This window comes from Bos indicus x Bos taurus, chromosome 22, assembly GCF_003369695.1.
Source record: "Bos indicus x Bos taurus breed Angus x Brahman F1 hybrid chromosome 22, Bos_hybrid_MaternalHap_v2.0, whole genome shotgun sequence".
Taxonomy (NCBI): Eukaryota; Metazoa; Chordata; class Mammalia; order Artiodactyla; family Bovidae; genus Bos; species Bos indicus x Bos taurus.
The window spans coordinates 16,980,369-17,007,232 of NC_040097.1; the positions used below are offsets into that span (position 1 = coordinate 16,980,369).

The following is a 26,864-nucleotide window of genomic DNA, read 5'->3' on the forward strand; positions in this document are numbered from 1 at the left end:
TTGCCATTTTCTTCTCCAGGGGGTCTTCCTGACCCAGGGGTCAAACCCATGTCTCCTACATTGGCAGGCAGATTCTTTACAACTGAGCCACCAGGCAAGTCTAGATGTATAAGATGTATAAGTCTTTGTATAAGAGATACTAAATTCATTAAGGCATCATAGGGTTTTAATATGTCTTATTTTAAAAAGTCTGGAAAGTTAAACTTGGAAACACTAGAAAATTCATAACCAAAACAATTCTCCATTCCTTAAGCCAGTATTGAGCTTTAGAAAATTCAATTTAAAAATTTAAAGCAAATAATCTGCTTGCTATTTTAGGGTACCTACCAATCTAGATTAGACTTAGGAAGAAAGTGGGCAGAAAAATGACTAAATATGTATCTACACATAGGCTTAGATAAAGGTCATTCCAGCTTTATTTCCTGAGGAGAAGAGCAATGGATAGATGAAAAATTACGATTAATGAATATTTTTAACCAGATCTCTTTTTTCATCATCATTTTTACATTAGAAAAGGTATACTCCCTTCTGGGGCAGTATGCAACTCTAAAAAAGGAGACAAATTCTAACAAAATGGCAAGTTTTGATAATTTTTTCTTAAAATTTTGATTCAATACTGGTGTATCTTTTTATCAACTTTGGCTGGTAGCTTTCTGAATCACTGGGTGTAGAGCTCCTTACTTGTTAAATCTTTCCATTTCTTGCACTAACACAGTATTCATGCTCTCTTCATATCTCACAGGATACTTGAGCAGTGCTGATTCAATGTCAAAGTCACTTGGTAGCTAAGAGAATAAAATTTGAAGATCACGTATTACTCTCAAAATGAACAGTGTCATTCGGCTATAATATCAATAATAGTTAACATTAGGCATTTACTATGTGCCAAGAATTATGTTAAGTGCTTTCCAAATATTATGTAATCCTTGCCATACAGTTTCAGGTGGCCATTATTATCTCCATTTTACAGATAAGAACATTTAAGTACAGAGAGGTGAAGCAAATGCCTAAAGGTACACAATTCAGAAGCAGTCTGTTCAAATCCATAGGTCTCTAACACTAAGGCCCATGCTCTTTCCTATAGGATATAGCACTGAGTAGAAGATATATATTTCTAAAAAGCTGTGTAATTTTCTTTTGTAAATTGGATTTTATTTTCCATTAATAAAACTGATATATCATTTCACAACTGTTTTATATTTATTTCAACAAATTATCAACAGGCTCAAAATAGCTTTGTTTACACCACTACCAAATAATTAATGTGTAAGTGTAGCAAGGTTCCAGGGCTTAGGGAGAAAGAAAGTCACTGAGTATCTGATTTTAATGAGGCATCTCAGAGACGGTTGAGAAGAAGTGATAACAAGGACTTTGGGGGTATAAGCAAGCCCCCTGACACTGGCGTTTGCACTCTTAGAGGAATTTCCCTACGAGAAATTTCCCTATGAGGAAGGTGCCAAACTAAAAAGTTGAGCATCCAGACCGTCCCCAGGTGATGGCCCTTGGTGGTGCAAAAGAATTCTAAGTCACACTAGGCAGCATCATTCAAAGTATGACACCAGTGGTTGGTCAGCACAACCATTCTACACCAACTAAGTCCCATATGCCACCGCCAGGTAACTTCTTACTGGGGTCTTGTAAGAGCCACCATTTTGGGAGGACAAGAACCTTTCCCCAAAGACATAAATCACACAAGCAGGAGGGTCTGGGGTGAGAAGTAGCAGTCCATAGGTAGAGGCGGGAGAACGTTGGTGTGCTTTCACACTAGGGCAGCAGGCAATGATGCTCACTACTTGTCTCCAGTGACCACAGCCAGACTGAAGCTTCTAGGTCTGAGTAGGCTCTACTTAAGGAGTGGTGTAAGGCAAGGGCACTGACTGGAAGAGGAGGCTAGGTGCCATCTGAGGACTTACAAGGCAGATGGAGCAGGGTCAGGCTGTGCTCTGTCAGAGTGCCTGATGCTGAAACATGGGGATAATTATAGTGCTCATCCTGGAGAGGAGCTGTGAAGATCTCTGCTTGGGGCTATAAAGTCCTCTTAGTAGTTCCCTATTCAATTTAAGGCAGAAAAAAGTGAGGAAAGAGAACACCATTTCATTCTCCCAGGGCTAAGTACACTGGAATGCAGTATGGGAGGAGAAGCTGTAGCTGCTAATTTAGTGCTGCTCTTACCTCCCTGTGCCTCCTCACTTCTGAAGTATAGATTAAACAGCATTCCATTCTTGAATCAGCAAGTTCAGACAGTTTCCCCCATTTAAAAAAAGAGTAGGTGCACCATTTTTATTTAGAAATGATAAGAAATCATATATTCAGTAGCTCCACAACTGTAGTTACTAGGAACTTAATATTTGCAGGCATTATGCAAAGCGCTTCAAATTAACGATACCCTGAATGTTCACAAGAACCTTACACAGGTGGCACTGTCATCACCACTTTTCTAGTTTGGAAACTAATGTTCAGAAAAGCAAAGTATCTCACTCAGGCATAATGTTGCTACCTGGAGTTTTCAGATTGACATTTCAGTCCCATTTTGATTTATGTTATATTCCAAGAAACACATTTTAAGCTAAATATTACCTTGTTGAGAATATCTTTGGTAATTTCTAGTAGAATCTGGTCAGTGCTTCCTGAGGATCCTGTTTGTTTGGAGCCTCCTTGGGTGAGGAGCAATGACTCAAAGAGGACTTTCGTTTGTTGAAGATCTTTGGAGATATCAACATTTTCATGTAATCCAAATATCTCAGGGTGTTGAGTAAAAGGAAGTTTCTACCAGAAAATAAATTCAACAAGCATTACAGTTTAATTGGGTACGTTAATTCATAAGGTAGACATGTGCAGACCGAAAAGGGTTAAAAATCAACTAAACATCAAACAACAGAGGGATCAAACTTTTCCAAGTCTCAGTAACTACGAGAAACAAAAATACTGTATTGAAAGCTGATTGTACCTAAGACTTGTCTAATTTTTTACATTACGGGGGACTACTTCACTATTTGCTTTTAAGAAAATCACACTTGTATCTAACCCTATTTTCAGTGACATCAGTTACCTTAATGAATTCAATGTATTCATTATAAGTGCCTTTGGGAGGGGCAAAATAGTTTCCGCTAGGAGAAAACTTATAATGAGAGTTTTCGATTATGTGTGGGTTATAAAAGTCAGCCAGCATGGTTAAGAGGAGACGTCTGTCCCAGTCATCTGTCACTCTTCCTCCGTAGTTACACTCCCCAGTCAGGTAAGAGATCGCTTCAAATGGAATTGTATCATATTCATTGATAAATAGCTGAAACAAAGCAAAAATGAAATGAGAAAAACCATAGTGTATTTCACTTCATTTCCATTCAATCAATCAATCAATCACTGATCAGTCTATACACATGGAAGTGGGGCTGGAAGAACTATCATCAGGGTTGTTTTAAAGCCTCGTGTTGTTAAGGCCCTTATCACAGCAAAGAGGCAGAATATACAGGATCCTGTGGTTCTCTAGTTGGATTGATATGGTTGGTAAAACATGACAGAAATGATGGGAAAGTACTGGAGTTGGACAGACTTGAAGTTCAAATCCTACTTCAATGGGTAAATTCACTTCTTAGCTTTGGTTTCCTCCAAAACAGGCATAATACCCACCATACAGTGTTGCTGTGAGGATTAGAATTCATGCAGATAATGTAAGTAATGTGCCTAGTTCAAAGTCTGAGTGAGCAGGAACTCATAGTGGACATTTGTTCCTCTGTTTGTTTGTTGGAGGATGCTGACCATCTCATGCGTCTCATGTTTCACTGCAAGTCTACAGAAACTGAAAACAACCAATCGCTCACTTTCTCAGTCCCCTTTGGCTAAAGCCTAGGCCTGTGACCTGGGCTTGGAATCTCAGATGCAGCCGTGCTGGACTGAACTGGAGTTTAGTGTGCAAAGAAGCAGGGACAGCAAAAGATCTTTTTTGATGACCTCATAGCAGATGAAAGTCTCAGTGGCACCTATTAGAGCTGCAGTGTCTAATATTTAACAGGGGTAGAAGGAACGCTCTCACCAGATATGGTACGATTCTAGATATGACACTGCATGCCATGGCTGTCCAGCCATCTTGGTGATTCTGTGACCTACACAATATTCTTTCAATAGATTCCTTTTCTACTGTTTTTGTTGACTGATAGAGGTAAATTGTTGATTTAACTGAGAGGAAGCTAAGAGGAGCGTATAGTGAGGACCTATACAAAGCCAACACTGAGGAGGGCACTGCCAAAAGAAAGAACTAGGGTCTTTGATAGCAACACTTTTGTTGAAAAACCCCCTCCAGAGTCTGTCTTTCCTCCGCAACTCTTTTTCACGTGAGATAAAAAGTTTCATTATGGATTAAGCCAGTTTGAATCAAGGTTCCCATTATTTGCGGCAGAAAAACTCAGATGGAAAAATATCCTTTGTAAGCCAAAATTATAATTATTACTGCCATCCAGCCAACTATTCGTGTTGTTGGGAGAAATGAATGTTATTCTAAGCAAAGGGAATTGCCTAGGGCCTGGAACACAGTAATCCCCCATCAACATTAGTCTTTCTAATTTTACCTGTAGTTGTCGAATACTGATGCGTAAGTCGGATTCATTAAATCCATATGGAATATTCCACCCAAGAGGACCAAATTTCTTTCGCTCCTGCACAAGGGCATGAAAAAAGCAAACTCCAAACAGCAACTTCTCCCAAGCCTTTAAGACAAAAATATGCAACAAGAGAAAATTCTGATCAGATTTCCGTTATTAAAATGAAGGGGACTGATGACCTTTCATTGTGAGATTCTATGATCATATATCTCTACAAACTTTTATTTAGAAAGACTATCTAAAACAATGCTCACTATAAAAAATATTAATCTCACAACTTCTACATCTTGTACAAACACTTATGCATTGCCCTTAGTCTGCATTTGTACACTGACAGTTTGGAAGGCTGTGGAACCTACTATGGATCTCACCACAGCTGGCTGGGTTCAAGGCCACCAAAGGCAACAGAGCGTCTGCTTGGAGCCATTCACCAGAGGGGACAGAGAAAAGAATGAACAAGGCCTCAAATTACCAGGGGCTTGTAATCTGGCAGGAAAACTAGCCAGGTGGGCAAGGATCACACAGAATCTGATCAGGACTGTGGCACTGAAAAGAATGAGTAATTGTGCCTTCAGGGAACAGTCTGAGGGGAAGAAGCCAGAGTGTTAACAGTGGGCACTTTATATTAAAACAAACAAACAAAAATCTTATGACTTAACAAAACCCTCCAAAGCTAGACAAACTGCAATAACATTATACATTATTAAAATGCAATAGTGCTGGAGAGACATGCCAAGATGGCAGAATACGAAGATCCTGAACTCATCTCCTTCCTTGACGCACCAAAGTTACCACTGCTTATAGAGCAGCTATCTATGAGAACAACCTGAGGAATAGCAGAAAAGATTTTCCACAACCGAAGACATAAAGAAGCAATCATAAGATGGGTAGGAGGATCACCATACCACCTTCTCCACTCTACTAAGTCCTCTTTCCAGCTAAAATCACAAATATCCTCCCTTTGTCCCAGAGCTACAAACAAAATTATTGCTCAGGACTGGGGTCACACAGAGCATCATCAAGCAGAAAGAAACAAGCTGGCTTCCAAAGAATTTGACCCTTTATCTGCAATATCATTCTTTTTCCGGTTCAAATAGGCAAATATGATAAATACCATAGTATGCATGTGTGTAAAGGGAGAGGATGGTTTTCTCTTAGTACTGATGCTTCCTTCCATGTAGGGAAATATCAATTAATGTAACACTCCTGGATTTTCTATGTTCTTAAACTCAATGGTAGAGAGAGGAGTACCTATCTAATGGGTAAATTTGGGAAAAGTTAAGCAAATAAGATTTGCTCAGCTTTTCCCTTTTCTTTCTTAGATGTGAGCTTCCTGCTGGGAAGGAAGTTTTCCTCTGTTCCTCTGGGTAGATAAACCTGCTTCATTCTGGGTTCTGTAACATTAAGTTCATTTGTTCACAGATATAATCCAAATCTTCCAACCTAGTCTGTATCAGTAATTAAGGTTATAATTTGGTTCCCATATATTTATACTTTTTTCCTGTTTCTTAACTGGTAAGAATTTGGGTAGAGAAGAGGAGTGCTATTTATTGGAACTGCTACTGTCCTCAATACCATGTGCAAAACTGTTTTACAAACAGACACACTGAAGAAGATAAATAAAAGAAGGCTGAGCAAGAGAGTTCCAGAAAAACATCTACTTCTGCTTTATTGACTACACCAAAGCCTGTGATTGTGTGGATCACAAAAAATGTGGAAAATTCGTAAAGAGATGGGAACACCAGACCACCTTACATGCCTCCAGAGAAATCTGTATGCAGGTCAAGAAGCAACAGTTAGAACTGGACATGGAACAACAGACTGGTTCCAAATTGGGAAAGGAGTAGTACATCAAGGCTATATATTGTCACCCTGCTTATTTAACTTACTTGCAGAGTACATTATGCGAAATGCCAAGCTGGATGAAGCACAAGCTAGAATCAAGATTGCTGGGAGAAATATCAATAACCTCAGATATGCAGATGACACCACCCTTATTTATGGTAAAAAGCAAAGAGAAACTGAAGAGCCTCTTGATAAAAGTGAAAGAGGAAAGTGAAAAAGCTGGCTTGAAACTCAACATTCAAAAAACGAAAATCATGGCATTTGGTCCCATCACTTCATGGCAGATAGATGGGGAAACAATGGAAACAGTGACAGACTTTATTATTTTGGGCTCCCAAATCACTGCAAATGGTGACTGCAGCCATGAAATTAAAAGACGCTAGCTCTTTAGAAGAAAAGTTATGATCAATATAGACAGCACATTAAAAAGCAGAGACATTACTTTGCCAACAAAGTCTGTCTAGTTAAAGCTATGGTTTTTCCAGTAGTCATGTATGGATGTGAGAGCTGGACTATAAAGAAAGCTCAGCACTGAAGAATTGATGCTTTTGAGCTGTGGTGTTGGAGAAGACTCTTGAGAGTCCCTTGGACAGCTAGGAGATCAAACCAGTCAATCCTAAAGGAAATCAACCCTGAATATTCATTGGAAGGACTGGTACTGTAGCTGAAGCTCCAATTCTTTGGCCACCTGATGCAAAGAACCGACTTGTTGGAGAAGACCTTGATGCTGAGAAAGATTGAGGGCAGGAGAATAAGGAGGTGAGAGAGAATGAGTCGTTGGATGGCATCACTGTCTCAATGGTCATGAGTTTGAGCAAACTTAGAGAGAGAGTGAAGGACAGGGAAGTTTGGCATGCTGCAGTTTATGGGGTCGCAAACAGTCAGACATGACTTAGTGACCGAACAACAACACTGAAGAGTGTTATTAATATGTCAAAACATTATTATTAGAATTTCCATGAAGACAGATTTTTTTTGGTGGTGGTGGTGTCTATTTTATTCTCACTGCCTTATATTTAGTACCTAACACACATATTGTTGAAACAATAAAAAATAATGTGAAAATAGACTGCTAAAGGCACTGTTGGACTTTTGTACAAACTAAGATATATTCATTCACTCAGTTCAGTTCACTCAGTCGTGTCCGACTCTTTGCGACCCCACGAACTGTAGCACACCAGGCCTCCCTGTCCATCACCACCTGCCAGAGTCTACCCAAACCCATGTCCATTGAGTCAGTGATGCCATCCAACTATCTCATCCTCTGTCGTCCCCTTCTCTTCCTGCTCTCAATCTTTCCCAGCATCAGGGTCTTTTCCAATGAGTCAGCTCTTCACATCAGGTGGCCAAAGTATTGGAGTTTCAGCTTCAACATCAGTCCTTCCAATGAACACCCAGGACTGAACTCCTTTAGGATGGACTGGTTGAATCTCCTCACAGTCCAAGGGACTCTCAAGAGTCTTCTCCAACACCACAGCTCAAAAGTATCAATTCTTTGGCACTCAGCTTTCTTTACAGTCCAACTCTCACATCCATACATGACTACTGGAAAAACTATAGCCTTGACTAGATGAACCTTTGTTGACAAAGTAATGTCTCTGCTTTTTAATATGCTGTCTAGGTTGGTCATAACTTTCCTTCCAAGGAGTAATCATCTTTTAATTTCATGGCTGCAGTCACCATCTGCAGTGATTTTGCCCAAAAAAATAAAGTCTGACACTCTTTCCACTGTTTCCCCATCTATTTGCCATCCATCCATGGGACTGGATGCCATGATCTTAGTTTTCTGAATGTTGAGCTTTAAGCCAACTTTTTCCCTCTTCTCTTTCACTTTCATCAAGAGGCTCTTTAGTTCTTCTTCACTTTCTGCCATAAGGGTGGTGTCATCTGCATATCTGAGGTTATTGATATTTCTCCCAGCAATCTTGATTCCAGCTTGTGCTTCCTCCAGCCCAGCGTTTCTCATGATGTACTCTCTGCATATCAGTTAAATAAGCAGGGTGACAGTATACAGCCTTGACGTACTCTTTTTCCTATTTGGTACCAGTTGTTGTTCCAAACTGTTGTTCCATGTCCAGTTCTAACTGCTGCTTCCTGACCTGCATACAGGTTTCTCAAGAGGCAGGTCAGCTGGTCTGGTATTCCCATCTCCTTCAGAATTTTCCACAGATTATTCACTCAATAAATATTTATTTGAATATCTACTACACGTGAAGCAGAACACAAACTATTGGGAATAAAATGATGAGCAAGATAGGTACAATTTCTGTCTTCTTAGGAAATGCGTAAAGTTTAGTATTAAATAAAATATTTATGTTCTCATATTTTTCACTGTAAAACACATTTTAAAAGTTCCAGAGGCTGAATATTACCAGTTCCTTTCCTTCACATCCACTGAAAAACTCAGAATCAGAAACTGGATCAGTGAGGTAAGACTGGAGAAGATTTAGCCGAAGACCAGTAGGAGGTTCATTAGTCATTTTGACTCCATTCTGTAGAATTGTTACTGGGAACTGAGACAGAACAAACAAAGAGCATTACTCTAGATAACCACTCAAGTCTTAAAAATGCATACAGTAGTGGATTAAAAGTAGGTATAAGAGAGGACTCCAGAAATATTTTTTAAAACCTCGTAATGTTAAGCATTTAAGATATACAGTGTAATAGTTAACCAAATAAATGTACTAAAATCCATAAGAAATAAACATACTTTTGGAGATGGGTAACTTGTGAGCCAAAGCCTAAAGGATGAGTTACAGGCTTCAGGAGAAAAATCTTCACATATTTTTTCTAACATGGGCATCCAGGAGACAGCGAGGTGACAATTCTGTAGGCAAACCCAAGTTCCTTCCTCTATTGCTGCTTTAATCATTTTTGTTGCAATGGGTCCTTGTCCCTGTCCCAGTGAAATAGCTTGAAATTTATTTCCAGACATAGCTTTATCATTTGCAAATTTTAGGAGGCCTAAGAGGGCATAAAAATAAATGGTTTCACTGCTTATTCTAAAATTATAAAATATGCTTTATGTTTCAGTATATAACAAGCATTTAACTGTGAAAAATTCTAGTTATTACTTTTCCTTATAAATACCAAATTTACTAAGTGATTTATAATCATCCAGGAAATAGATACTGAACAAGACGATTTATTATTTCTTAAAGTTGGCAGTAGGCTTCCCTGGTGGCTCAGGTATAAAGAGTCTGCCTGCCAACACAGGAGACAAAGGTTTGATCCCTGGGTCAGAAGATCCCCTGGAGAAGGAACTTGCAATCCACTCCAGTATTCTTTCCTGGAAAAATTCCATGGACAGAGGAGCCTGGCAGGCTACAGTACATTGGGTCACAAAAGGTTCGAACACAACTTAGTGACTAAACAACAACAAAAGTTGATGGTATATGCTTACTGGCCATGGGATCTGCTCCTGGAGACAACACAAAAATTAAGGGAATGGTGCAATTTGAATCCAAATAACTCTTTGTCAAATCAAATGGTGGAGGCTCTACAAACTTTTTCCCTAGTTTGTCAGTTACATAATTAGTTATAGCTGGAGTTATCTGTTGAAGAGAGAAAAAATACAATCTTTAGAGTAATTTTTACTTCACAAAACAACTTTTTTCCTGAAAACTGACAAAGAGCAAAACTCTGAGTCTAATGGACAAGAAAAACATGCAGTATATGATAGGCAAAGTTCTAGTTTTCCTAATATACAAAAAGTACCTATAAAGTAATGGACAAGACTAACAATCCAAGAGAAAATGGGCAAAGAAGATAAACAGTTTATAGAAAATGAAATAGAAATGGATCTTAAACATGTGAAAGGATGTTCAATCTCATTCAGTATAGCAGAGACTGCAAACTGTCCCATTCTGTGTCTCCTATTGGTAACAGAACCCCAAGTTTTCCCAGCCTTTCATGCAGCAAGATGTGGCCAAGTTTTGGTCAGAGAAATACAAATAGAAATTATATATGGAGCTTCCAGATTCTATTTTTATAAGGAAACTGTTTGCTTTCAACACTCTCTTCTCCTGTTCAACAGAAGTGGTGTTTATGAGCTAGCTTCAATCTCACTGACAAGGACCAAACTTCAGGAGACTTCTCTAGCATGAGAAAAGAAACTTGAGTCCCTGGATGATCTTAAGAATCTCTGTACCCTGCCAGCTTTCAAGCATTTGCTCAGGGCTCTTAGGAAAGATGGAGATTAACTTCTATTTCATTTAAGCTACTGTATTTTAGGTCTCTTTGTTACAGAAGCTTAGTCTATACCCTAATACTTAAAAATAAGAAAAATACAGATTATAATTAGTTGCTGAGTTGTGTCTGACTCTTTGCAACCCCACAGATTGTTAACCTGTCAGGCTCCTCTGTCCATGGGATTCTTCAGGCAAGAATACTAGAGTGGGTAGCCATTCCCTTCTCCAAGGGATCTTCCTAACTCCAGGGGATCTTCCTAACCTAGCACTCCCACACTGCAGGAAAGATTCTTTACCATCTGAGCCATCCTTATCAGATGGTTAAATAAATGGGACATCAATAGCCTCTGTGTACTCATCCCTAGACTGTTTATTTTTCACAGTAGGCTAAAACCTGTTAGCTCAAAAGTCCATTGGCACTAAATTCAAAATATTACATATTCAACTGTTTTAAACATAGCCTAAATAAGCAGATTTTTAGCCATTTAGAGCCTGTCTACTTTGCGGCAGACAAAGGATGAGATGGTTGGATGGCATCACTGACTCAATGGACATGAGTTTGAGCAAACTCAGGGAGACAGTGAAGGACAGGGAAGCCTGGTGTGCTGCAGTTCACAGGGTCTCGAAGGGTCGGACACGACTTAGCGAATGAACAACAATAGCAGATTCGACACTACAAAAGAAGAAATCACCACATTTAAAGACAACAATAGAAACTGTCCAACTGAGGCAAAGTGATACAAAAAATTTTAAAGTAATTAACAGAATATCAGACAACTGTGGTATAATATCAAGTAGTATGCATGCTAAGTTACTTCTCATGTCAGCCTCTGTATGACCCTATGGACTGTAGGCCCCCAGGCTCCTCTGTCCATGGGGATTCTCCAGGCAAGAATAGTGGAGTGGGTTGCCATGCCCTCCTCATCAAGCAGTGTAATGTATATTTAATTGAAATCATGGGCATAAAATATTTGAAGAAATAATAGCCAAAGTTTTTCTCGAGTTGAAGAAAACTATAAATTTACAGATCCAAGGACCTCAGTGAACCCATCTGAGCATCTGAAATGAAGGTTAAAGTACCAAATAATAGTAACTTTAAACCTAGTGTTTTATAAATGGCAGATTATCTGGGTTCCAAATAGAACCCATCTGTTTTTTACCTTATCAGGTCTTAAGCACCGAAGAATGATTATTTTCTGTAGTTCATTTAGCCTTGTATCCATTGGTGCTGGAAATTTAGCATTGTGTGGCTCCTTACTGTCATAGATCTCCCGCCATTCAGATACATTGTCATAAAAATGATCCCTAACGGAAAGAAAAGCTTAACAATTATCCTTTCACTGAGAAAAACTGAAAGAGATCATTGAATGAGGAGATGAATCAAGACAGTTTTATAACTGTTTTTTAAAGATCACTAGATTACAGATTTACCCATCACCATTCAGTGCTAAGTCATCATGTTTAAACAAGTACCTGAGTCCTCTGAAGGCAGGAAATTCACTTGCACGACAAATTTCCTCCCAGCTTTTATCCTGCAGCCAAGTTGGATCAGGATTTTTCTCAGCACTCTTAAGACTTACTCCTCCAGTTAAAAGAAACATCAGTTCTTGGTATTCAATCTCTTTCTTTGCCCTGTGTTCCCAAAATAAGGACTGTTGTAAATTGTTTTAACATTAAATGAAGTCAATTTCTGCTTCTATAGCATGGATAAAACAATCAGAATGGACTTATATTACTGCTATTAACAAGTAGAAAAAACAGAAAAAAAAATCAAAGAAACAATTATTTTTAGAAATTGTAATAGCCAATGAAGGACTGTGGTACCTGAAAAAAAAGGGAGACAAGGTGATCCCTATGATTGCCTCAGCTATCTGCCTGGAGGCACCTTTCAGACTATAAAACAGGGGAGGGGGAAATCAAAATCAGAAACTAGGAGTATTGTGGAGTTGAAGAGAAAGAGGTCAGAGTTAAGGAAGGCTGAGGTGACTGGAATTTGTGGGCAGAGTACTAGAGGTGGGAGAAGGCAATGGCACCCCACTTCAGTACTCTTGCCTGGAAAGTCCCATGGGCAGAGGAGCCTGGTAGGCTGCAGTCCATGGGGTCGCTAAGAGTCGGACACGACTGAGCGACTTCACTTTCATTTTTCACTTTCATGCATTAGAGAAGGAAATGGCAACGCACTCCAGTGCTCTTGCCTGGAGAATCCCAGGGACGGGGGAGCCTGGTGAGCTGCCATCTATGGGGTCGCACAGAGTCGGACACGACTGAAGTGACTTAGCGTAGCAGCAGCAGTACCAGAGGGAGGGAGATTCATGGAAAAGGAGCTCCAGAAATCTGCATACATATCCTCTTGATTCTTTTATTAAATTCCAAGTTATGTATGTGGATGGTAAAACTCTATGAACCCAGGCAAAGAATATCTGGGGAGCTGTAAACTAAGTAGCTATCGAAACTCACACAGGACTTAAGATATGAGTTATTGCCAACTAGACTTGAATCTTGATTGAACACCAGGACAGTTCAGTGGTGACACTGGAGGGATTATACTTTAGTAGAGCTAACCTATCTGCAGAATAAAGTCTATTCTAAAACTGCTGTAAGAAAGTGTAAAAAGAAAAGGGCCTGAAAAGGTCAAATGATTCAGTATAATTTAAACACATGCAAAGTAAAGTCTAGAGCAGAATAAAATCTAGAGCTCTTAAAGAAATATTAATAATAAAATAATAATAATAAAACCCAGCATTTACCAAAGTAAACTTCACAGCATCCATAACCAGGAGAAAAATCAGTATGTAGATACAGACATAGAAGTGGTAGAGATGATATAACAAGCCAACAAGAAAGTTAAAAGAGCTATTATAAATACGCTGAAGGAGTGAAAGTGAAACATGAACATAATGAAGACAGAATTGGGCAATATAAAGAAAATAATCAATGAAACTTCCAGAGATAAAATATTAAAATCACGATAACCCTGTATACGAGACAGCAAAAGAGACACTGATGTATAGAACAGTCTTATGGACTCTGTGGGAGAGGGAGAGGGTGGGAAGATTTGGGAGAATGGCATTGAAACATGTGAAACGTCATGTATGAAACGAGATGCCAGTCCAGGTTCAATGCACGATGCTGGATGCTTGGGGCTGGTGCACTGGGACGACCCAGAGGGATGGTGTGGGGAGGGAGGAGGAAGGAGGGTTCAGGATGGGGAACACATGTATACTAATTAAATAATTTTCTATTAAAGAAAAAAAAATATTAAAATCTGAAAGAAAAATTCACTGAATTTTTCTCAGGTTTATAAAACCTGAAAGTATCCATTACCAGATGGTGACTGCAGCCGTGAAATTAAAAGATGCTTACTCCTTGGAAGGAAAGTTATGACCAACCTAGATAGCATATTCAAAAGCAGAGACATTACTTTGCCAACAAAGGTTCATCTAGTCAAGGCTATGGTTTTTCCTGTGGTCATGTATGGATGTGAGAGTTGGACTGTGAAGAAGGCTGAGCGCCGAAGAACTGATGCTTTTGAAGTGTGGTGTTGGAGAAGACTCTTGAGAGTCCCTTGGACTGCAAGGAGATCCAACCGGTCCATTCTGAAGAAGATCAGCCCTGGGATTTCTTTGGAAGGAATGATGCTAAAGCTGAAACTCCAGTACTTTGGCTACCTCATGCGAAGAGTTGACTCATTGGAAAAGACTCTGATGCTGGGAGAGATTGGGGGCAAGAGGAGAAGGGGACGACAGAGGATGAGATGGCTGGATGGCATCAGTGACTCGATGGACGTGAGTCTCAGTGAACTCTGGGAGTTTGTGATGGACAGGGAGGCCTGGTGTGCTGCGATTCATGGGGTCGCAAAGAATCGGACACGACTGAGCGACTGATCTGATCTGATCCATTACCAGAAGACTTATACTATAAGAAATGTTAAAGGAAGCTTCAAGGAGATGCAAATTTGAATCAACAAAAAAGAATAAAGAGCATCAGGAATGGTTAACTAGAAGATAAACATAAAAAGTATTGTCCTATAATTTGTCTCTTTAAAAAATAATTGACTATTTAGAGCAAAAGAGCAATGTGCTGCAAGCTTTATAACATATGTACAAGTGAAATATAAAACAATAAAACAAAAGCTACAAGGGAGAGATGAGAGTATATTGTTTTAAGGTCTTATATATATATATAATATATATATATACATACACACAAAAATATATATACTTTTCTCTCTACCCTTATACCTTTTACCTTATACCTGTCATATATATATGCAAATCAAAAGATATACTATAACCCTAACAAATCACTAAAATAATAAAACATAAAATTATAGCTAATAAATGAACAAAGGAGATAAACTGGAATCACAAAAATAGTCAAAGAAAAACAGAAAATGAGGAAACGCAATAAAGAACAGATTGGCAAAACAGAAAATAAAATCATAAGACCGTAGATTTAAATATAACTCTATTATCTCATTAAATATATATAGTCTAAATGATTTTATTAAAGGCAGTGATTATCAGATTGGATAAGTAAGCCCCTACTACATGCTATCTACAAATCTAGTTTAAATATAAAACAAATAGGTTAAAAGTATGGAAAAATATATACGATGCTAACAGTACTCAAAAGAAAGCCGGAGGGGCTACAATAATATCATAGAAAGTAGATTTCAGAGCAATGGTATTACCAGGGATTTTAAAAGGTCAAATAGATTTATCAGATCAATATAACAGTCCTAATCATTTACACATCTAATAACAAAACATCAAAACACAAAGTAGTATTGATGGAACTGCAGGAGAAATCTCTGCAGAGATTCCAGATCTCTCTCAATAATTGAACAAATAGAAAAGCAACAAGAATATAGAAGATATATGGACCATCTTAACCTTCTTGACTGTTTTAGAACATTCCACCCAAGAACAGCAAAATTACACAGTCTTTTCAAGAGCACATAGAACATTGACAAAGATAGATCATATTCTGGGCCACCTAATATCTCATTCATAAAATTTCTGGAATAGGAATAACTATGGAGACAGAAAGCAGATGAGTGTTACTGGGGCTGGTAGTAGGAGCAACAATTGACTAAATTGCCACAAGGAAACTTCTGGGGATGATAGAAGTATCCTAAAACTGGATTTTGGTGATGGCTGCACAATTGTATAAGTGTACAAAAAAATCATCTACCTGTATTCTTACAATGGGGAGATTGCATGATATGTCAATTATATCTAATAAAGCTGAAAGAACAAAAGGGTATCTCTATTGAGTAACTTCCATCTACATTAATAGAAAAAGGTGCAAAAGAACATTAACAGTGTATTCCCTTTGTGTAGAAAACCATATACAAATTATATAAACAGATATTTAGATACAGATATATACATACCCTTCACAAAAATTTATTTGAAATGGATCATAGACCTAAATGTAAAATGCAAACCTATGAAATTCCTAGAACATAGGAAAAAATCTAGGAGGCTTTAGGTATGGCAATAACTTTCTAGATACGATACAAAAGGCATGATCCATGAAAGAAAGAATTGATAAGATGGACTTCATTAAACTTTACAACATCTGCTCTGTGAAAGACACTGTCAAAAGCATGAGAAAGCAAGCCACACACTGGGAGAAAATATTTCCCAAAGATGTATCTGATAAAGGACTGTCATCCAACTCAACAATAAAAAATGAACAATCAAACCAATTAATAAATGGACAAAAGCCCTTACAGATACCTCACCAAAAAGATAACAAATAAGCAAACTTCATTATCATGTATCATTAGTGAAAATGATAATGATATATCATTATCATTGAATTGAAAATTAAAACAAGACAACACTCTACATCTGTTTGGTGAAATCCAGAACACTGACAAGACCAAATGCTAGCAAGGTTGTGAAGTAACAGGAAATCTCATTCACTGCTGATAGAACGCAATGGATTATGAGATGTGCACTATATGCTTGTTGGGTCTCTTCTGGGACCTGTTATGTAAAACAGGTTTAAACTTCCACTTAGGACCCATTTTCAAAGTAATTTTCACAGAGAAAATATGAATCAAGAAGGAAAATCTTTTAATAATTTAATGGTCCCATAAGTAAGAAAGTAAATTACTCCTCCAGCACTTTATTCTGCTCAATATGTGCTGGCTTCTGAGTTCCTGCTTCTTCCAGAATGTGGGTCAGTATCAACATTCAGGATCCCAAGGACCACAAGCCAAGATTCCTAAAAAGCTGAGGTGCCACATGGAATATCTTGGAAGACAGTCTCTTACAAAACTAAATATAGCAAATTCCCATCTGCTATCTATTTTACACATGGTAATGTAAGTTTCCATGTTACTGTCTCCACACTCATGGAACTCAAACAGGGGCTCTATATCAACCTAGAGGGCTGGGATGGGGAGAGAAATGGGAGGGAGATTCAAGAAGGGGGGGACATATGTATACCTATGGCTGATTCATACTGATGTTTGAGAGAAAAGAACAAAATTCTGTAAAATAATTACCCTTCAATTAAAAAATAATTTTAAAAAAACTTAATACACTTATTCATGATCCAGCAATCACACTTAGTATTTAACTAAATAAGCTAAAACATACATATATCCAAAAACCTGCACACAAATGGTTTCAGCAGTTTTATTCATACTTTTCAAAACTTGTAAGCAACCAAGATGTCCTTCAGTAGGTGAACAGATAAACTGTAGTATATGCAGACAATGAAATGTTACTCAGTGCTAAAAAGAAATGAATCATCAAGCCATGAAAAGACAGAGAAGCTTAAATGCATATTAAGTGAAAGAAGCCAATCTAAAAACCCTATTTTTTTTTTCTTTTGGCCATGCCACACACCAACGGTGGTATCTTAGTTCTCTGACCAGGCCCAGCAGTGAAAGTGCCAAGTCCTAACCACTGGAATGCCAGGGAATTCCCTGAAAAAAAAAACTATTTCCTTAGATGAATGGTAGTTACACAGATTTTTTGCTTTGTAGGAATTTACTAGACTGTTGAACATTTTTTGAGTTCTTTTGTATAACCCAAATTTTAAAAGTCGAACATAAAAATACCAACACTACTAGAGAGAAATGAACTAAATTCACGACTGAAAAACAGAGTAAAAAAACATGATATCCTTCTGTGAGAAGCCACTGATTAGGTTTTCAGGGTAGGTTTTTAAAATAAAGAAAAAGCAAGTAACTTACAAAAGGAGGTTGGCACACAATAAAAAGGAAAACAATAGCTTGTCCTTCTCGAACAGTGACCGGCATATATTACAATATAAGTTGTATGTAAAGTGGTCATTTAAATATCTTAGGCGCTTTTCCAAAATTTTGGATTTGTTACTGAAAGGTTAAAAAAAAGAAAATATATTGAGTCAAGTAAATCTAAGAAAAAATAAGTTACACATGAATTAACATACACATTTTATTTTATCAAAATAACCACTGTTAAAAACATGAAACTACACACACACACATACACACACATACACATGAGTGCATATTAAAAAATGGTGAAATCTGAATAAGCTCTCTGGATTGTACCAATATAAATTTTCTGGTTGTGATACTGTATATAGTTACAGAAGAAGCTATCGTTGGAAGGGAACCCGCGTGCACTATTGGTGGAAATGTAAATTGATACAGCCATCATGAAAAACAGCACAGAGGTTTCTCAAAAAAATTAAAAATAAAACTACCATACAATCCAGCAATTCCACTTCTGAGTATTTACCCCTAAAAAACTCCAAAAAACACAAACTCAAAAGATATGTGTACCCCTATGTTTACTACAGCATTATTGTTTTCCTAACTGAAGTATAGTTTAAGTACAGCACAGTAATTCAGATATATACACTTCTAAAAGTGTTTCCAAAGTGGATGCACTATATTACGAGGGTTCCATTCACATCCTCGTCGACTTGCTATTGACATTTATGTCAATTCTTCAGCTTGAATATCCTCCATCATGTACAGTGAGTTAATTCAAATTCCAAATCCCAGCTGGGAAAGCTTAGGGATTTCAATCACTCAGGAAAGACTGTTCCACCAAGAGCCCATGTAGAACACATATGCTAGGCTCAAATCATATTTTTTTCCTACTTAACAAGTTACTTAATACCAGACATTGTTAAAAATACTTTACAAATATTATCTTTTAATTCTCAAAAGAACTCTTAAAGGTAGGTACTATTATTATCCCTATTTTACAGATAAGGAAAATTGAGGCAATTACAGAAAAGTTAACTGTCTTGCCTATATTCATGTAGCTATTTAATTGAAATTAAACTTCAGTTAAACTGAAATTTACTCCCTTGGAAGAACTGAAATTTAATCCCTTACTCCAGTCTAATTCCAAGATCTGTGTACATTCATTAATTGATTAAAGTGAAAACATCTAGCAAATGATTAGAAATGTGGAGCTGAAACTTAGGGACCTCAAGGCTGGAGGAAGATAAACTGGAGTTGCTAGCAAAGATAGGTTATTGCCTTAGCAAAATATTTAAAAGAAAGGTGGGGAAAGGACTAAAGCTAATCCCTCTATGCTTAAATCTTGAGTAGGAGTGAAATAAAACTTAGAATAGAAGAGAGGTCTGCTTGCTTGCTTTCTCCTTCTTCCTTTCCTTCCTTGCTCCCTCCCTTCCTCCCTTTCTTCCTCCCTTCTTTCCCATCCTTCCTTCCTTCACTTCTTCCTTCATTCCTTCACTTCTTCCTTCATTCCTTCACTTTCCCATATTTTGTAATCATCAATAATGAATATGTATTATATATAAATAATAAGAAAAGCTATATATTTTAAATAGAAAGGATGGTGAAAATACAACCTAGGGAGAATGAATGATGCTAGAGAATGTTTACCTGTCATGAATAGAGTTGATATAAAGGTTCACAAACCAGATGAGAGAGTACTGGTACATGGGATCGATGTTAGCCAGGTCTGCAATGCTAAAGAATAACACTGATGAATGTTTAGCAATAGGTCTATAACCTTCTCGAGACTCTGCTATTTTGAGTTCTGTTTTTTCTGCAATCTGGAAGAAGAGAAAAATCAAGATGAAGAAATAGGAGATGTGTTTTAATTATATATATTTCATACAATGAAATTTATATTAAAAATATCCCCTAAGTTAATGACAAAATTATACGGGCATGGATTACATGAAAGGGCTTTATTATGCAAACATCTATAAAGAAAGAAAGGGAAAGAAAGGAAGTAAAGAACTAGGGAGACAGGGAAGAGAATGAAGAGAGAGTGGAAAGAAGGAAGGTAAAAGAAAGAAAAATATCTTTACAGATCAAAGGTGTAACTACCCATCAATTATCTCTTTCTTATTTGAGGACGACAAAGCTGTCAATCTCTGCTTATTCTTTGCCTTAATCTGACATGTATCTACTATTGTCACTCACCCTCTTTCAAACCTAGACAGCATACTAAAAAGCAGAGACATCACTTTGCCAACAAAGTTCCGGATAGTCAAAGCTATGATTTTTCTAGTAATCACATAAGTGTGAGAGAGGTGGACCGTAAAGAAGGCTGAGTGCGGAAGAACTGATGCTTTCAAACTGTGGTGCTGGAGAAGATTCTTGAGAGTCCCTTGGACAGCTAGGAGATCAAATCTGTCAATCCTAAAGGAAATCAACCCTGAATCATTGGAAGGACTGATGCTGAAGCTGAAGCACCAGTGCTTAGGCCATCTGATGTGAAGAACTGACTCATTAGAAAAGACCCTGATGCTGTGAAAGATTGAGGACGGGAGAAGAGGGTGACAGAGGATGAGATGGTTGAATGGCATCGCCAACTCAATGGACATGAGTTTGAGCAAACTCAGGGAGATAGGGAAGGACAGGCAAGCATGGTGTGCTACAGTCTATGTGGTTGCAAAGAGTCCAACATGACTTAGTGACTGAACACCCTCTTTTAATAGGTCAGAGACAGAGGGAGAAGGAGAGAGAGAGAAAGTGTGTATATGTGTATGGTTTAAGGCACCAACATGTTACCAGAACCCAGCACAAAGTCTAGCAAATCAAGAATTTGGAAGTATTTGTTGGCTGTTTATTTGTTGTTCTTGTTACATTAAGAACATCTTTTTTTTTTTCAGTGAGATTCTCATAATTTTAACTTTTTTCTAATAGGGGTATAGATAGATAGATATTCAACCTCCAAAAGAAAAAAAAATTTCTTCAAGACAACAGTCATTCCAATGACAACTCAGTATGCTAGGGTGATATTCTATAGGAAAAACGTATAGAGCACTTTTCCAACCCACTCTCCCTTCTTTGGACATGCTGTCCACAAACTCTGCTGAATAAGTTGCCTATGTAGCCACATTTATACTGAATGATCCTGTTTTAAGCTGATTCAATCAGGTGGTAGGGACAGAACCGGACCCAATATTAGCTAATACATTTTCCCTCCAGAGAATTAGATCTTCAGGAGCATCAAAAACTGCAATCAGGTGGTGCTCAGCCTTAGAGCTAAAAGGTAATGGTATCAGAGTTGGTTTATATGTGCAAGATAAAAGTACAAAGTAACAGTACAGAAGTTTTACAGAAAAGAACTTGGTCTCCAGATGGAGCAGAATGAAGCATGTATGAGGACCACACAACCTTAGAGAAAAGGAGAGACAAAGAGCATAGAAATTTAACACTTTCCCTTCATTCCTGAGGCCTACATGTACTTCCTACACTGGGGAAAATAAAATATCCCCAATTTGAGTGGGTTTGTGTTCCTTACAAGCAAACTTTCCCCCAAATTACAGTATAACTACAATTAAAAGTAAGTTTTGAAGCTCCATCTTGACTATAACTAAAACAAAGTTATCAACAATGGAAATGAATGACACCTTTACAAAAGAAAGTATGATCTTAGTATTCTCATTTAAATCTTCTGTTATTTAACCCTTAATTTTTCAGCCAAGTACTATTTACCACTGCAGTGATCAACACAAATAAATGATTACTTTTTAGTCATCAATGCAAAAAAATGATTACTTTTCAGCGATCAGTGCAAAAAAATAGAGGAAAACAACAGAATGGGAGAGACTAGAGATCTCTTCAAGAAAATTAGAGATACCAAAGGAACATTTCATGCAAAGATGGGCACAATAAAGGACAGAAATCGGATGGACCTAACAGAAGCAGAAGATACTAAGGAGAGGTAGCAAGAACTATACAAAAAAGAACTTCATGATCCAGAGGACCACAATGGTGTGATCACTCGCCTAGAGCCAGTCATCCTGGAGTCTGAATTCAAGTGAACTTTAGAAAGCATCACTACAAACAAAGCTAGTGGAGGTCATGGAATTCCAGGTAAGCTATTTCAAGTCCTGAAAGATGATACTGTTAAAGTGCTGCACTCAATTCGCCAGCAAATTTGGAAAACTCAACAGTGGCCATAGGATTGGAAGAGGTCAGTTTTCATTCCAATTCCAAAGAAAGGCAATGCCAAACAATGTTCAAACTACTGCACAATTGCACTCATCTCACACACTAGCAAAGTAATGCTCAAAATTCTCCAAGCCAGGCTTCAACAGTATGTGAATTAAGAACTTCCAGATGCTCAAGCTGGATTTAGAAAAGACAAAGGAACCAGACATCAAAATGCCAACATCTGTTGGATCATCAAAAAAGCAAGAGAGTTCCAGAAAGACATCTCCTTGACTATGCCAAAGCCTTTGATTGTGTGGATCACAACAAAATGCAGAAAATTCCTAAAGAGATGGGAATACCAGACTGCCTGACTTGCCTCTTGAGAAATCTGTACGCAGGTCAGGAAGTAACAGTTAGAAATGGACATGGAACAACAGACTGGTTCCAAATAGGGAAAGGAGTACATCAAGGCTGTATATTGTCACCCTGCTTATTTAACTTATATGCAGAGTACATCATGTGAAATGTACTGGACTGGATGAAGCATAAGCTGGAATCAAGACTGCCAGAAGAAATATCAATAACCTCAGATATGCAGATGACACCACCCTTATGGCAGAAAGTGAAGAGGAACTAAAGAGCCTCTTGATGAAAGTGGAAGAGGAGAGTGAAAAGATGGCTTAAAACTCAAATGAGCTGACTCATTTGAAAAGACCCTGATGGGGGAAAGATTGAGGACAGGAGGAAGAGGGACAACAGAGGATGAGATGGTTAGATGGCATCACTGACTCAATGGACATGAGTTTGGGTAGGCTCTGGGAGTTGGTTCTGGACAGGGAGGTCTGGCGTGCTGCAGCTCGTGGGGTCACAAAGAGTCAGACACAACTGAGCGACTGAACTGAACTGAACTGAAAACTCAACATTTAAAAAACAAAGATCATGGCATTCAGTCCCATCACTTCATGGCAAATAGATGGAAACAGCGAGAGACTTTATTTTCTTGGGCTCCAAAATCACTGCATATGGTGACTGCAGCCATGAAATTAAAAGATGCTTGCTCCTTAGAAGGGAAGTTATGACCAACCTAGACAGCATATTAAAAAGCAGAGACATTACTTTGCCAACAAAGGTCTGTCTAGTCAAAGCTATAGTTTTTCCAGTGCTTATGTATGGATGTGAGAGTTGGACTATAAACAAAGCTGAGCACCGAAGAATTGACGCTTTTGAACTGTGGTGTTGGAAAAGACTCTTAAGGGTCCCTTGGACTGCAAGGAGATCCAACCTGTCCATCCTAAAGGAAATCGGCCCTGAATATTTATTGGAAGGACTGATGCTGAAACTAAAACTCCAATACTTTGGCCACCTGATGGGAAGAACTGACTCACTGGAAAAGACCCTGATGCTGGGAAAGATTGAAGGTGGGAGGAGAAGGGGACAACAGAGGATGAGATGGCTGGATGGCATCTCCGACTCAATGGACATGAGTTTGAGTAAACTCCAGGAGTTGGCGACGGACAGGGAGGCCTGGCGTGCTACAGTCCATGAGGTGGCAAAGAGTTGGACATGACTGAGCTACCGAACTGAACTGAACCGAACTGAACCGAACTGAACCGAACCATTTACCATTCAGTTCAGTTCAGTTCAGTTTGCTTACTGTTAATGGTAAATGTTAATTTACATTACATTTACCATTAACAGTAAGAAGAGCAAATAATAATTTAACTCAGGTTCCAAGGCTTGCTCTATAGTATATTTATAAATAGCATTACATTTACATATACTTGAACCCTTAGTATGAACACATAGAGATTTTTTATTAATTGTTATTAATTACCTAAAATCAAACAATTTGTTATTTTCTAACAAATAAACATTGTGAGCATATGATGTTAAAAAATTGAAGTGTGAAATTCACCAGGAGGAGAATTTATTATCTGTAAAAATTTCCTGATATTTATATATATTATATATTTATACAGTAATATTTATATATTTTATATTTATATATATTATACTTCCCTAGAATCCACTAGAATGTATTTTAGTCATGACAACTTTTGTTGGGGGGAAACCTCTGGAACCTATAGAACAAATCCTTAAAGTTTCACTTGTGTTTGTTTAATCTTATGGTTTGGGACAAAAAGGAAGGTGGGTTTTAGACTACGTGCAAAGACTTGCTGTGAAGATGTGTTTTCTGACCTTGAGTGGGTGGAACAGAAGTCATGGCCATATACAGAGCAAGTTTTGAATCAAAATATATAGAGATTTCTAAATTATGTTTGTAAAGATCAACGAGACCCAGTCAAAAAGACAAGATTAAATTTCTCTCTCTTTGTAAGATAAAGTATTTGAACAAATAAATATTGATATCTACTTTCCTCTTTGAGCCTAATAGAAAATAAGCTGATAAATGCTTCTTGTCTTTTCTTTCACTTTGAAAAAAATGTGGTGAGAGGAGAGTGAGGAATGGGCTCTGTTTTGATAGACAGTAATTGGGAAGGTAGACATTATCAAATATCTCAGCCATGGACCCCAGGTGAGAGGCTACTCTGAGACATTACTCCTTTTGGCTCTCTTGAAATGAAAAACACAAGCACAAAACAAAACAGTACACCCAGAGAGAGTCGTTTCCCTCACATTCACATAAACTAAACCCATCCCAAAGGGAAGTCCTCTCCCCCAAAAACGGGTGAGTGAGGTAGGGTGCAAACAGAAGGATGCCGAGCAATTAGTGAAATTTCTACTTAGGATTCTCCTTATTTTTTAATTATCCCAATACTAAAGATATGTTTAGTTCATTGGGTGGGCTAAAGAGGATAGAAGGGTCTGAAAATCATTAAAGTAAGCCTACTGAAGTCAATCTGTATTATCATTTCATTGTGTAAACTTGGGGCTTAACTATTTTTTCTGGGCCCTGCTCTTCTCAACTATGAAATGCTAAAATGACTAATAGCTAAGGCCCCTTTAACCTGTAACACTAGGATTATATTTTTTAAGACAATATAAAAATACCATATGAAAAAAATTTTTAAATACCATTTGACTGCATTAGATTAATTTGCAGCAAGTATGCTGTTGTGTGAGTCTTCTTCCTCCACCTGCCACTCCCAACTCTCATACCTCCTCCCTCTCAGACAGATGACAAGGCAACATCAGAAGAACATCCTCATTAGCTCCTAGAACCACGTACTGTCCAAATAACCAGCAATGACCTCATACATCTTAAGTTCCAACCAGGAACAGAGGCAAGCCAAGTTCTCAAACTGAAGTTTTAGTTGAGGAGTCAATCAAAACCTGAATGAACCTGACTCACTTACCCTACCTATGGAACAACAAAAATTATATTAAAACTTTTTTTCACTCCAAATTTATTTCTTCTATTTATAGGTACCACATAGATGACACAGATTTTGAATGATTCAACAGTAAGAGATATTCTTATGAGTTTAAAACTAGTTTATATGCTGTGGTATTTTATGAATTATTTTCCTCTTCCCATAAGCCTACTACAGCACTTTACTTAGGAAGTGGGAGCAAACTGGACTCCAAAGAATCAAAAAAATTTCTAGGATTCTTTTTTTACCTGTTGTTTCTTGGTTATCTCATTGGACATCAATTTAGCAGAGTCCAAGATTTTAATCGCACTTTCATCTTCTAAAATGTTTCCTTCTGAAGATGATAATGTTTCTAAAATTTTTTTCTCTATATCTTTCAGCTGTTTCTTATTAGCTGCAGACTGAAGAATAAGAGCATTTCGTTCCTCTTCTAACTCTGGTCTAAAAAGATAAAAACATTTGATCTAAATTTGTAGTATTTTATCTAAATATTAGACATCACCATTTTGTAGGCATTTAAATATAACAATTTTGTAGACACGTAACACAAATTAAGATGATTAACCTCTTTAACTTAAGGAAAAAACATTTCCATGAAAATGATTTGAGAAATTCAAGCAAAAAAAAAAGCATTAATTATAAATATGTAAAATGCAGCAATAATATATACTATGTTAAGTCCAAAAATATGTTAAGTTTACCCATATGGCTTAGCTCATTGTGTGAGAATAAGAACTGGAAAAGACACTCAGAATATGAAACTTCTATTCCTTGGCTTAATCATATTCAGTCTCATTTTCAGCATCTCTTCTATAATAGCAGACACAGAAAAGATGACTTATACAACTGGCTCAAAGAAAACGAATTGGCACTTAATACCTTAACAAAGATGGTATGAAACTTCAAATAACATAATTCATGTTATAGAATATGTTATGACATAGTTCTGTCTTAGATATTATGCAAGTGGGATGAATACTGAAAATAACTAAAGTACCTCATGGTACATATTTTCACTTATAAATTGATTTCATTTAATTGACTACTTGATAGTGTTATATTAAGCTTCAAGCTGAGTCAAAGATTTCCTTCAGGAAGCAATTCTTTTTTTAAAAATAGTTATTTATTTGGCTGTGCTAGGTCTTAGTTGTGGCATGTGGGATCTAGTTCCCTGACCAGGGATAAAAGATGGGCCTGCATTGGGAGCTTACAGTCTTAGCCACTTTAAAGGAAATCCCAGGAAGCAATTCTTTACTAGTAGCCCTTCCAGGGATCATAATATTTTTCCTCATTAAAAAAAAATAACACACGCTAGTAATGGAAAAATAATGAGTTATCCATAATCTTACTACTCCTAAGGATTATCACTATTAATATTCTGGTGTATTCTTTCTCAATCTTTTTTTCATATATATGGATATCCATTCATGTATTAACTTTGAAAAACAAATTATCCCTATCATATATAGTTTTGTATCCTGCTTTTTCATTCTTGTCCTAAGTATTTTATTTC

At 37.5% G+C, this 26,864-nt stretch overlaps 1 protein-coding gene across 8 annotated transcripts in view; it reads right to left on the reverse strand.

Annotated features, from left to right (window-relative positions):
* DNAH12 (dynein axonemal heavy chain 12) overlaps positions 1–26,864 on the reverse strand; it is a 192,371-nt gene that overhangs the window by 10,700 nt on the left and 154,807 nt on the right. For 6 of the 8 annotated variants that reach the window (XM_027522275.1, XM_027522272.1, XM_027522273.1 and 3 more), the window contains 12 exons: positions 25,600–25,792; positions 19,506–19,678; positions 17,850–17,990; positions 12,104–12,262; positions 11,791–11,935; positions 9,844–9,994; positions 9,151–9,404; positions 8,813–8,953; positions 4,563–4,700; positions 3,050–3,283; positions 2,578–2,766; positions 682–785 (listed from right to left, as the gene is read on the reverse strand). In XM_027522275.1, the coding sequence (XP_027378076.1) occupies positions 682–785; positions 2,578–2,766; positions 3,050–3,283; positions 4,563–4,700; positions 8,813–8,953; positions 9,151–9,404; positions 9,844–9,994; positions 11,791–11,935; positions 12,104–12,262; positions 17,850–17,990; positions 19,506–19,678; positions 25,600–25,792 (2,022 nt within the window). Of the gene's footprint in view, positions 1–681; positions 786–2,577; positions 2,767–3,049; positions 3,284–4,562; positions 4,701–8,812; positions 8,954–9,150; positions 9,405–9,843; positions 9,995–11,790; positions 11,936–12,103; positions 12,263–17,849; positions 17,991–19,505; positions 19,679–25,599; positions 25,793–26,864 lie in introns of those variants that run through there. The other 2 variants (XR_003507718.1, XR_003507719.1) reach the window with 2 other exon arrangements.